The sequence below is a fragment of the Nerophis ophidion genome, linkage group LG07 (assembly GCF_033978795.1).
Source record: "Nerophis ophidion isolate RoL-2023_Sa linkage group LG07, RoL_Noph_v1.0, whole genome shotgun sequence".
NCBI classification, from domain to species: Eukaryota; Metazoa; Chordata; class Actinopteri; order Syngnathiformes; family Syngnathidae; genus Nerophis; species Nerophis ophidion.
In genome coordinates this window covers 56,254,452-56,267,325 of record NC_084617.1, presented here as the reverse complement: position 1 = coordinate 56,267,325, position 12,874 = coordinate 56,254,452, and the positions used below count along the sequence as shown (strand labels likewise).

Sequence of the window (12,874 nt, the reverse complement as noted above, 5' to 3'; positions counted from 1 at the left end):
TTTTAACCCTAAATAAATCAAATGTAAAGAAGAATTTATGCAGGTGTAACTAGAGATGTCCGATAATGGCTTTTTTGCCGATATCAGATATTCCGATATTGTCCAACTCGTAATTACTGATTCCGATAGCGATATCAACGTGTATATACAGTGGTGGAATTAACACATTGATTTGCCTAATTTTGTTGTGATGCCCGGCTGGGGCAAACAACAAACAATGTAACAAGGTTTTACAAAATACATCAACTCAAGTTATGGAAAAAAAATGCCAACACGGCACTGCCATATTTAATGTTGAAGTCACAAAGTACATTTATTTTCAAACATGCCTCAAAACAGCAGCTTGGAATTTGGGACATGCTCTCCCTGAGAGAGCATGAGGAGGTTTGAGGTGGGCGGGTTTGGGGGTCTGCGGGGTTGGGGTGGGGAGGTAGGAGGTAGCGGAGTGGTGTATATTGTTGCGTTCCGGAAGTGTTAGAGCTGCAAGGGATTCTGGGTATTTGGTCTGTTGTGTTTATGTTGTGTAACTGTGCGGATGTTCTTTCGAAATGTGTTTGTCATTCTTGTTTGGTTTGGGTTCACAGTGTGGCGCATATTTTTTAACAGTGTTAAAATTGTTTATCAGGCAACCCTCAGTGTGACCTGTATGGCTGTTGACCAAGTATGCATGGCATTCACTTGTGTGTGGGAAAAGCCGTAGATATGTATCATGGGACTGGGCCGGCACGTATAGGCAGTGCCTTTAAGGTTCATTGGTGCTCTGTACTTCCCCCTACGTCCGTGTACACAGCAGCGTTTTAAAAAGTCATAAATTTTACTTTTTGAAAAAGATACCGATAATTTCCGATATTACATTTTAAAGCATTTATCGGCCGATAAAATCAGCAGTCCGATATTATCAGACATTCCTAGGTATAACTAATGTTGTGACCAGGGGCATAGCACCAAATTCCTGGCCCCATACACACATGCTTAGGGCCTGATTTACTAAGATCCAAATACCACGCGCTAAAATTGCGTTACTATTAGTGGAATAACGTGATGTGTGCAATGGAAAAGTGGTGCAGTCCTATTTAAATGAGGATTTTGCATGTACTATACAGGGCATCACCACAGAGAAACTCACATTTACTGCACATTCATGTTATCATGCTCCTACCTGAGGCGTTTTGCTATCTTTTCAAAAAAGCAGCAGACATCGACCACTTTTTATGGGCATTTTAGAAGCAGTCCTGCAGTGCATCTACAATGAAACCACTTTTTACTTTACCACTGAAAGTGCACGGGAGGGAGGGTGCACTTACTATGCTCAAAACGCATAAAAATGCCTACTTCAAGAAGTTGTTTTTTTATAAGAAATATTTTGCTAATATACAGTACTGGCCAAACGTTTGGACACAACTTCTCCTCATTCAACACGTTTTCTTTATTTTCATGACTATTTACATTGTAGATTGTCACTGAAGGCATCAAAACTAGGAATTAACTCATGGGGAGTTATATACTTTAAAAAAAAAGGTGAAATAACTGAAAACGTGTTTTATATTCTAGTTTCTTCAAAATAGCCATCCTTTGCTCTGATTACTGCTTTGCTCACTCTTGGCATTCTCTCAATGAGCTTCAAACACACCATCCATCCATCCCTTTTCTACCGCTTATTCCCTTTCGGGGTCGCGGGTGGCGCTGGCGCCTATCTCAGCTACAATCGAACGGAAGTCGCAGTACACCCTGGACAAGTCGCCACCTAATCGCAGGGCCAACACAGATAGACAGACAACATTCACACTCACATTCACACTCTAGGGCCAATTTAGTGTTGCCAATCAACCTATCCCCAGGTGCATGTCTTTGGAGGTGGGAGGAAGCCGGAGTACCCGGAGGGAACCCACGCATTCATGGGGATGACATGCAAACTCCACACAGAAAGATCCCGAGCCTGGGATTGAACCCAAGACTGCAGGACCTTCATATTGTGAGGCAGACGCACTAACCCCTCTGCCACCGTGAAGCCCTTCAAGCACACCTGTGTAGTGAAAACCATTTCAGGTGACTACCTGTTGAAGCTCATCAAGAGAATGCCAGGAGTGTGCAAAGCAGTAAATCGGGGCAAAGGGTGACTATTTTGAAGAAACGAGAATATTAGTTTAGTTTAATTTATTATTTCTTTAGTCAGTGGTCAACCAAATAAATGTATATAAATCTTGTTTTCAGTTATTTTACATAAGTACATAACCCCACATGTGTTCATTCAAAGTTTTGATGCCTTCAGTGACAATCTACAATGTAAATCGTCATGAAAATAAAGAAAACGCATTGAATGAGAAGGTGTGTCCAAACTTTTGGCCAGTACTGTATATTATATTAGAAAAAAACAAACGTAATTAGGAAATAGAAGAGGACACTAAAACACATCATTTGAATTTGTTTTAATCAGTGTCTTAAGTCATGGAACAGTTATAATATTATGAAAGGTTGCTGCTGAATAGACGATTTATGTGTAGTATTTTTTTATTTATACTATCCAAAATGTTGACATACACACGTGGCAGGGTGTAGGATTCTCGTCTGTCCATCGTCGGTCTATTTAGGCATGTTTGGAACTTTCCGTTTGCACATCCTTTCGACACGTGCTACATAAAATGCAAAATAGTGCACGCAGTATGATGCTAAAACACATTGTGCGTGCTACATGATTACATTTGCATCGATCTCCTCCCAGCATTGTTTGTGTTTTCATTATCAGCACATATTTAGCATATTAATGAAGACAGAGATGCAAAATAGATTGCACGCCTTATTCTGCTCATTCCACAGACGCAATCCACTTAGTACTAAAACAAGTTTAAAGTTAAAGTACCAATGATTTTCACACACACACAAGGTGTGGTGAAATTTTTCTTCTGCATTCAACCCATCCCCTTGATCACCCCCTGGGAAGTGAGGGGAGCAGTGGGGAGCAGTGGGCAGCAGCGGTGCCACGCCCGGAAATCATTTATAGTGATTTAACCCCCAATTCCACCCCTTGATGCTGAGTGCCAAGCAGGGAGGTAATGGTTCTCATTTTTTTATAGTCTTTGGTATGACTCGGCCGGGGTTTAAACTCCCAACCTACCGATCTCAGGGCGGACACTCTAACCACTTGGGCACTGAGTAGATGTTTTAGTACTTGCAAACCTTTAGTAAATCAGGACAAAAAAGGACTTTTACTATTTGTTAGGTGAGTTATGTTGGAGTCGACTCGAGGTACGCTGTATTTCCTTCTCCTCACCTGCCTCCCGTGCATCCCTGTGGCCAGCGGCACGTCTGGTAGACCCGCTGCACGACTGTCCCATTCTGCACCTGGCAGCTCACTGTCCTGGTAACTGTGTGAGGACACCAGTTTCTGCAAGGAGGGGACACAAACCATGTAAGCTTGCAGAATGTTCTTAGTGTGGGTACAAGAAAACAGCATTTGAGAATTTGAATAATGCATGGGAGTAGATGGTTTGAAGGCATCCTTCAAAAAACCAGGACACTGACTAAAGAAAATTAGTTCTCTTCTCTCCCCCTCTCCCCCCGCTCTTTAGTCTTTTGTTTCCGAACTCCTTTATGGTGTTTACGCTGTTTTAATCAGCCACGAGATATGCACAAGTGCATTGTGGGCTGTATTTGCACTGGCGGGTTCCAGCCATTTGCATTTAGAGATAAGGCCACAAAAGACTGGAGAGGAAGACAGGGTCTCATACCGAGATGAAGGGTTTTCAGCAAATGCCAAGGCAGGGTCATGAGTCCATTTTCCACAAGGACTTATAGTAAGGCACTATCACAAGAGTTTTGAGGCTATAAAGCAGGGGTGTCAAACTCAAATACAGAGTGGGACAAAATTTAAAACGGAAGAAAGTCGCGGGCCAAGGTTGAAGAAATTTACCTTTTATAAGGGATCCAAACAAGTTTTGCATTGAATATTGAACAAGTAAGGCTTATATAACTTTATAGTAACATGCAAAGTCGAGTTTCAAATTATCCATCCATTTTCTACTGCTTGTGCCTTCTGGGGTCGCTGGAGCCTATCTCAGCTGCATTCACGCAAAAGGCAGTGTACACCATGGACAAGTCCCGACCTCATCACAGGGCCAAGACAGATAGAGAGACAACATGCACTCTCACGTTCACACACTAGGGCCAATTTAGTGTTGCCAATCAACCTATCAATAATAATTTAAAAATATCAATGGCATATCAAATAAAATGTAAATAAAAATTGGGGGGGGGACCGGGTTTGGTGGTAGCAGGGGTTTATATTGTAGTGTCTGGAAGAGTTAGTGCTGCAAGGGGGGCTGGGTATTACGTGTGTTACGGTGCAGATGTTCTCCCGAAACGTGTTTGTCATTCTTGTTGGTGTGGCTTCACAGTGTGGCGCATATTTGTAACAGTGTTAAAGTCGTTTGTACGGCCACCCTCAGTGTGACCTGTATGGCTGTTGACCAAGTATGCCTTGCATTCATTCGTGTGTATTAAAGCCGCATATATCATGTGACTGGGCCGGCACGTTGTTTTTATGGCGGAAAAGCGGACGTGACAACAGGTTGTAGAGGACGCTAAAGGCAGTGCCTTCGAGGCACGCCCCCAATATTGTTGTTCGGGTGGAAATCGGGAGAAATTCGGAAGAATTGTTGCCCCGGGAGATTTACGAGAGGGGCAGTGAAATTCGGGAGGGTTGACAAATGCGTTGTTACAGCGGCACCGCCCCAGTATAATACCGGCGGGGCAGCTCTAATTTTAATTTGATATTACCTCAAGGGCCAAATGAAATTACACGGGCCAGAGCTTGACACCCATGCTGTAAAGAGATCACCCTGCCGGGAAAATGAGCTCATTCAGGGTCAGGGCTTCACATCTGATAGCAGACTTGACAGAACAATCATCTCCTCTCATCTCAACCCTCAATTGTGCTTCCTAATTAAAAAAAAAAAAAAACACATTTGGTTTTTATGAACAATGACGTGAATGGAAGCAGGAGGGGGGGAAACATGCAAACGGTTACTTCAGTGTGTGTTTACACAATCAATAAATGTGCGTAGCGGGGGAGCTCCATTGAGAAACCACAAAGGAAACTTTTAGCACAGAACTTTGTGTGTTCTTCTGCCAACGTGTTTGGCGGCATTGGGAAGTGGGGGGGGCACTACAGTCTGTTTGTCAATATGCATGACCATATGTTCGTGTGTGTGTGTGACCCAGAGAGACTAGTTACGCTAAAGGAAAACGCCAAAGGCAGAGGATGCTAAGCAGCTCCCATTAACAATCCCCACATGTCGTTAAGGCCGCACACATAGATTCACTGATGGAAGAACCTCTGAGGGAAGTTGTACTCCTATGGAAATCTTCAGACACTTTAGTACAGGGGTCACCAACCTTTTTGAAATCAAGAGCTACTTCTTGGGTACTGATTAATGCGAAGGGCTACCAGTTTGATACACACTTAAATAAATTGCCATAAATTGCTCAATTTACCTTTAATAAATAAATCTATATATATACATTAAAAAAATGGGTATTTCTGTCTGTCATTCCGTCGTACATTTTTTTTCCTTTTACGGAAGGTTTTTTGTAGAGAATAAATGATGAAAAAAACACTTAATTGAACGGTTTAAAAGAGGAGAAAACAGGAAAAAAAATGAAAATTAAATTTTGAAACAGTTTATCTTCAATTTCGACTCTTTAAAGTTCAAAATTCAACCGAAAAAAAAGAAGAGAAAAACTAGCTAATTCGAATCTCTTTGAAAAAATAAAAAAAAGAATTTATGGAACATCATTAGTAATTTTTCCCGATCAAGATTAATTTTAGAATTTTGATGACATGTTTTAAATAGGTTAAAATCCAACCTGCATTTTGTTAGAATATATAACAAATTGCACTAAGCTATATTTCTAACAAAAACAAATAATTTCTTCTAAATTTTCCAGAACAAAAATTTGAAAATACATTTAAAAGACTTTGAAATAAGATTTAAAATTTGATTCTAAAGATTTTCTAGATTTGCCAGAATAATTTTTTTGAATTTCAATCATAATAAGTTTGAAGAAATATTTCACAAATATTCTTCGTCGAAAAAACAAGCTGAAATGAAGAATAAACTTAAAATGTATTCATTATTCTTTACAATAAAAATTAAAAAAAATACTTGAACATTGATTTAAATTGTCAGGAAAGAAGAGGAAGAGGAAGGGTATATGTGTTTAAAAATCCTAAAATCATTTTTAAGGTTGTATTTTTTTGTCTAAAATTGTCTTTCTGAAAGTTATAAGAAGCAAAGTAAAAAAAATACATGAATATATTCAAACAAGTGAAGACCAAGTCTTTAAAATATTTTCTTGGATTTTCAAATTCTATTTGAGTTTTGTCTCTCTTAGGATTAAAAATGTCGAGCAAAGTGAGACCAGCTTGCTAGTAAATAAATACAATTTAAAAAATTGAGGCAGCTCACTGGTAAGTGCTGCTATTTGAGGTATTTTTAGAACAGGCCAGCGGGCGACTCATCTGGTCCTTACGGGCGACTTGGTGCCCGCGGGCACCATGTTGGTGACCCTGCTTTAGTAGGAATACCTTTTTGCATTGGCGTACCCCCACCATGTTTACTTCTGAAAAAAAAAAAAGGAAACTCATAGGAACTCGCATGGCTGCAGTTTTTGAGACCCCAAGATGCAGTCTTGCATGTAAGCGTTCCAAACGTAAGGCCATCTCCTAGCACTGAGGAGTGCTCGAGACAAGGCATAAATAGAACATATGCTGATTGGCAGCAGGTGTGGACCGGCTGCCAATCAGCGGCAGGTGAGGAAAAAACAGTGCTTCGCGGAACAAACAGGAAATGGAACAAAATAAGAGCACTGACGGGAAGTAAGTACAAAAATAGGGATACAAACAGAAATGAAGTGACAGATCGTCACAGAAACATTCCTAATTACCGTTTTGAAGCCTGCGGCTTATAAAACGGTGCGGCTAATTGTTGCTTCTTTATTTGCTAACAGCCATAATGTATTGTATTCAACAAATAGTTTTCATAAAACACCGAAAAGGTGTGGTCTTGTTTGTGCTATGGCACCATCTTTTGGATGAGTTTGGTTGAGCAGGTGCCGCGGGTTGCAAATGTACTTCTTGTTTCGTGCCTTGAACCGGAAGTATAACCGTCCATAGCATTTCTGCTCGTAAGGATTATTAATCTATCACTCCAAGCAATGTTTGGAAGTTTTATACATATAACTAAAACAATTCATACTTACTAAACCGTCCCATGAGTGATGTCTGTAGGAGTGTTTTCATGTATATTTCAAGCTATATCAAGCAAGCGTTAGCATTAGTAAATATAATAACACATTTACAAGTGGCTGTGTTCCGTCCATCCATTTTCTACCGCTTATTCCATTTTTTGGGGTCGCGGGGGGCGCTGGCGCTTATCTCAGCTACAATAGTACTATTAATTTAAAATGACATTCATGTAGTGTTTCATTTTCGTAAACTCATCAAAATGCCATCGTGGAGTTATTGAGTCTGTTCAGCTGATTAGAGAGCTAGCTTTCGTAGCTCGTGGGTCCAATTTTTCATACCAGTATATATCCGCGGCTTATAGTCCGGTGTGGCTAATATATGTAAACATATTTTTTCTTCTAAAATTTGGTAGGTGCGGCTTGAATACTGGTGCGCTCTATAACCCAGAAAATAGGGTAAAATAATTGTATTCCATAGTGACCCAGTAGTAGGTATGGGTAGTGAATTTGGTACTTTTATTGCTATCGACTGACATTCAAATAAAATCAAATGGTACAATACTTATATATCTTTGTTGGACGCGATATTGTGTCATACACCGGCTTAAACACTTGGCGGGGAAACAAACATTCAAAGTAATGTTGCAATTTTCAATGCCAACAAAGCAGGAAGAAGGCGCTCAAAAGTACAGCAAGGCTCCGTTTCTCATAATTAGCCAGCTTGATGCTAATTTACATTGGATTTTCCATAGACATGCTACTTACATGGCAATTTCAACAGGTTTATGATAATGAAAACTGCAACTAAGATGCACGTTTCAATCAAACAGCGTGTCTATAAGAAATACAACACTTAGGGCCAGAGCCAATGTTGGATTTATTATGTGTATATGTATTTATGGCGGGCTTGCTTGGGAGTTTTAAGATGGGCGTGGCTACCACTGTCAGGTGACTACTTGGGTAGCTTTTAAAAATAGTGTCATTGTTCGTTTGGGAAAATACAGCGTGCTTCGTCACCGGCATACCCCACTGGTTATTACCTGCTGCTGCTATTGCTACTGCGCCCCCCGCGACCCCAAAAGGGAATAAGCGTTAGAAAATGGATGGATGGGAGAAACTGATGACATAGTGCTGTATATCACTTATTTATTTCTTTTTTTCAACCAAAAATGCTTTGCTCTGATTAGGGGGTACTTGAATGAAAAAAAATGTTCACATGGGGTACATCACTGAAAAAAGGTTGAGAACCACTGCTCTAGCGGGTGACTTTTAAAATGATGCTACATACTAGCAGTAATGCTACTTTTTGTAGCAACGCTTGTGCCCCACACTTGACAAATTAAAGTTGTCTGTTCGACATATTCCCACTTGAAGCCAAACCACCCCCAGACAATGGACCCCCTGCTGTTTTTCTTGAGAATTAACTCTTCTTTCATTTGTAACCAGATTCGCACCTTCTTTCTCTCGTATTACTACTTGCACCACAGCTAACGTTTCCCATGCTGCTACCTCTCTGCTGGGCGAGAGCGTATACGTATGTGACGTATGAGGTGACAGTATGTGACCTATGTAAGAAGGTCCGCTTGCTGTCTGTGAGAAAGAGAGACAACAGAGTGGGAAGAGCCTGTAGTGTAATGCCCGCAGCTATAAGCAACTGTGTGAGAACGTATACTCGAATATCACGATATAGTAATTTTCTATATGGCACAAAGACAAAGCCACGATATATCGAGTATATCGATATATCACCCAGCCCTACATTGAGGTATTACTGCATTATCACTGTTTAACACAATTTTGCATTTTGTAGGGGGATGGATGGATGGGCATTTAGTGAGTATTTACGCTGCGTACAGTTAATAACAGTTTTTATGCAGCAGCTTGACATTGCAATGGATGAATGCAAATTAATGTATTTTCTGGGAAAAATGGAAACAAAAGATGATGTATGTACAGTAAATAAGGTATAAGGTTACAGCATGGTTACACTGTCACTAAACAGTTTGTGAAGGGGCTGCAGTGTACTGTGGGGGTGGTCTTCTCCCGTGCATTAATCACCTGCAACCAGATAAAGATCAGGTTCCCAGACTATGTTAGGACAGTATAGGGGGGCTGCACCTGGGAACAGCAAAGGCTGCCTGCAATGGGGGGGCTTTTTATGGCCTTCTCCTTTCTTTGCTTTGCACTTACATGTAATTATCACAGAGGAAACAGCAAGAAGACTTGGCATTTTACAATTTCCTAACCAGCTTAATGAGAAGCCTTATGACAAGCGCAGATAATATTGTTTCTCTTAAAGGCATGTAAGGATACGATCCTTCTATCTGCCAGCCGACTTTAAGATCATTTTATTCCAGAGGAATACCGTATTTCCTTGAATTGCCGCAGGGCAATAAGTATGTGCCTGCCTTGAATTACTGCCGGGTCAAACTCTCTTCCCAAAATATTTAGCGCATGCTTACTATTACCACCTGGTCAAACTCGTGACATCACGAGTGACACTTCTCCTGTCACTATTCGGTAGGATTTAAGGTCCAAGCTTACATCCCACTCAAATTTTTACTGCATACCTTTGGTAAGTGCCGGAGTGAGAGGAGGTTTTAAAATAATTAGCGCATGCTTACTTTTACCGCATGCCTTTGGTAAGCGCAGGAGTGAGAAGAGGTTTTAAATTAATTAGCACCCCGGCGGCAATTCAAGGAAATACGGTACATAGAAATATTAGGGCTGTCAAAGTTAACGCAATAATAACGCGTTAACTATAAATTTCAATAATGGCACACATTTTTTAACAGGCGATTAACGCGAACACTTCCCTTTTGACCCTCGTGCCGTGCCGTAGCAGAGGGAACTTGGCTGCAGTTGCTACTGATGAGCCACAAGTGAGCAGTAATGGACAAAGGAAAGTCTACCTTATGGAAATATCAGGTTCAAAGCCATGGCATGTTGTTCTCCCGACAAGAAAGAACAATTTTTCGTTGTAAGAAGAGGCGACATTCCTGCAGCAAACGCCTGCTGCGTGCGTAGTTCAGAGGTGGGTGGTGCTTCACTTCCGTGTTGAGATTACAGTTATGGTTCAGTGATGAGATAACATTTAGATTGTTACTGTGACTGATTTAGTAAGTAAGATGGCTTAAAGGCCTACTGAAATTAGATGTTCTTACTTAAATGGGGATAACAGGTCCATTCTATATGTCATACTTGATCATTTCGCGATATTGCCATATTTTTGCTGAAATGATTTAGTAGAGAACATCGACGATAAAGTTCTCAACTTTTGGTGCTGATAAAAAAGCCTTGCCTTTACCGGAAGTCGCAGACGATGAGGTGACAAGGGTGAGGACTCCTCACGTCCTCACATTGTTTATAATGTGAGCCTCCAGCAGCAAGAGCTATTCGGACCGAGAAAACGACAATGTCCCCATGAATTTGAGCCACGATGAAAGATTCGTGGATGTTGATATTGACAGCGAAGGACTAGAAAAAAAAAAAAAAGTCGATTTCATTGGGACGGATTCAGATGTTTTTAGACACATATACTAGGATAATTCGGGGAAATCCCTTATCTTTCTATTGTGTTGCTTGCGTTTTAGTGAGATTAAATAGTACCTGATAGTCTGAGGGGTGTGTCCACGGGTGTTTTGAGGCCAGTGTCTGAGGGGAAGTCGACGTCAGCTGCATGGACGGCGCAAGCTCAGCTGATCTCCAGTAAGAAGCAACTTTTTACCACAATTTTCGCACTAAAACCTTCCGGTTGACAAGTGGTCGGGAACCATGTTCGCTTGACCGCTCTGATCCATAGTAAAGCTTGACCTCCCGGAATTTTAAACAAGGAATCACCGTGTGTTTGTGTGGCTAAAGGCTAAAGCTTCCCAATTCCATCTTTCTACTTTGACTTCTCCATTGTTGCAAAAGATTCAGCAACACAGATATCCAGAATACTGTTTAATTGCGCGATGAAAAGAGACGACTTTTAGCCGCAAATGGTGCTGCGCTAATATGTCCTGGCAGTCCGTGACGTTACACACAGGCGTCATCATTCCGCGACATTTTTAACAAGAAACTCCGCGGGAAATTAAAAATTGCAATTTAGTAAACTAAACCGGCCGTATTGGCATGTGTTGCAATGTTAATATTTCATCATTGATATATAAACTATCAGACTGCGTGGTCGGTAGTAGTGGGTTTCAGTAGGACTTTAAAGCTCAACAGAAATGAAAGACCGTCGGCAGGAAGTCGAAAGGAGCTTTTTTTTTATTGCAAACAGTTGGTTTGACATCAAAACATGTCAAGACCCTTTCTCAAACCAATCACACACTTTCCGGCTTCAAAATAAAAGTGCTACGCTTTACATCCGGTTTAAATACGTTTAGGGTTTCTCCTCAATGTACGGGCTTCCTATTAGCTGCAACACCTACTAAAATAAAGTAATATAATGTATTGTAGCGTCCAGGAGAAAACAAACAAAGTCTGACGCTCTTTTTAACTTCTATGGTCAATTTTATGCTATCAACCGGCCCAATTCAAGCAAGTATTTCCTCACGCCACACACGGCTGCCTCCGTGCTTCACTTCAAGACAATCACTTGTTTATTCTCCGCTGACACGGTGTGTTCAGAGACCATGCGAAAAATGACCATCATAACACACTAACATACACATTAAAGGCCTACTGAAATGAGATTTTCTTATTTAAAACGGGAATAGCAGGTCCATTCTATGTGTCATACTTGATCATTTCGCGATATTGCCATATTTTTGCTGAAAGGATTTAATAGAGAACATCCACGATAAAGTTCGCAACTTTTGGTCGCTAATATAAAAGCCTTGCCTTTACCGGAAGTAGCAGACGATGTGCGCGTGACGTCACGGGTTGTAGGGCCCCTCACATGCTCACATTGTTTTCAATCATAGCCACCAGCAGCAAGAGCTATTCGGACCGAGAAAGCGTCAATTTCCCCATTAACTAGAGCGAGGATGAAAGATTCGTGGATGAGGAAACTTAGAGTGAAGGAATAGAAAAGAAAGAGAAAAAAAAGGCGATTGCAGTGTGGGCTATTCAGGTGTTATCAGACACATTTACTAGGGATAATTCTGGAAAATCCCTTATCTTTCTATTGTGTTGCTAGTGTTTTAGTGAGATTAAATAGTACCTGAAAGTCGGAGGGGTGTGGCCACGGGTGTGTTGACGCCAGAGTCGCTGAGGGAAGTCACGCAGCTGCAGGAGGACGCTGGCTCCGTTGATGTCTCCGGTAAGAGCAGACTTATTACCACAATTTTCTCACCGAAAACTGCCGGTTGATATGTAGTCGGGATCCATGTTCGCTTGACCGCTCTGATCCATAGTAAAGTTTCAACTTCGGGAATTTTAAACAAGGAAACACCGTCTGTTTGTGTGGCTAAAGGCTAAAAGCTTCCCACCTCCATCTTTCTACTTTGACTTCTACATTATTAATTGAACAAATTTCAACAGATTCAGCAACACAGACGTCCAGAATACTGTGTAAATATGCGATTAAAGCAGACTACTTATAGCTTGGATCGGGCTGGAAAATAATGTCCGCTACAAACCGAGACGACAAACACACGCGTCATCATACCACGAAGTTTTAACCACGACACTTTGCGGGATA

The 12,874-nt window shown here is 41.1% G+C and overlaps 1 protein-coding gene across 3 annotated transcripts in view; it reads right to left on the bottom strand.

The window, feature by feature from the left end:
- The window catches only part of emid1 (EMI domain containing 1), a 208,291-nt gene that overhangs the window by 179,420 nt on the left and 15,997 nt on the right, over nt 1–12,874 (bottom strand). For all 3 annotated transcript variants that reach the window (XM_061906581.1, XM_061906584.1, XM_061906583.1), the window contains exon 2: nt 3,269–3,382. In XM_061906581.1, the coding sequence (XP_061762565.1) occupies nt 3,269–3,382 (114 nt within the window). The remainder of the gene's footprint in view (nt 1–3,268; nt 3,383–12,874) is intronic.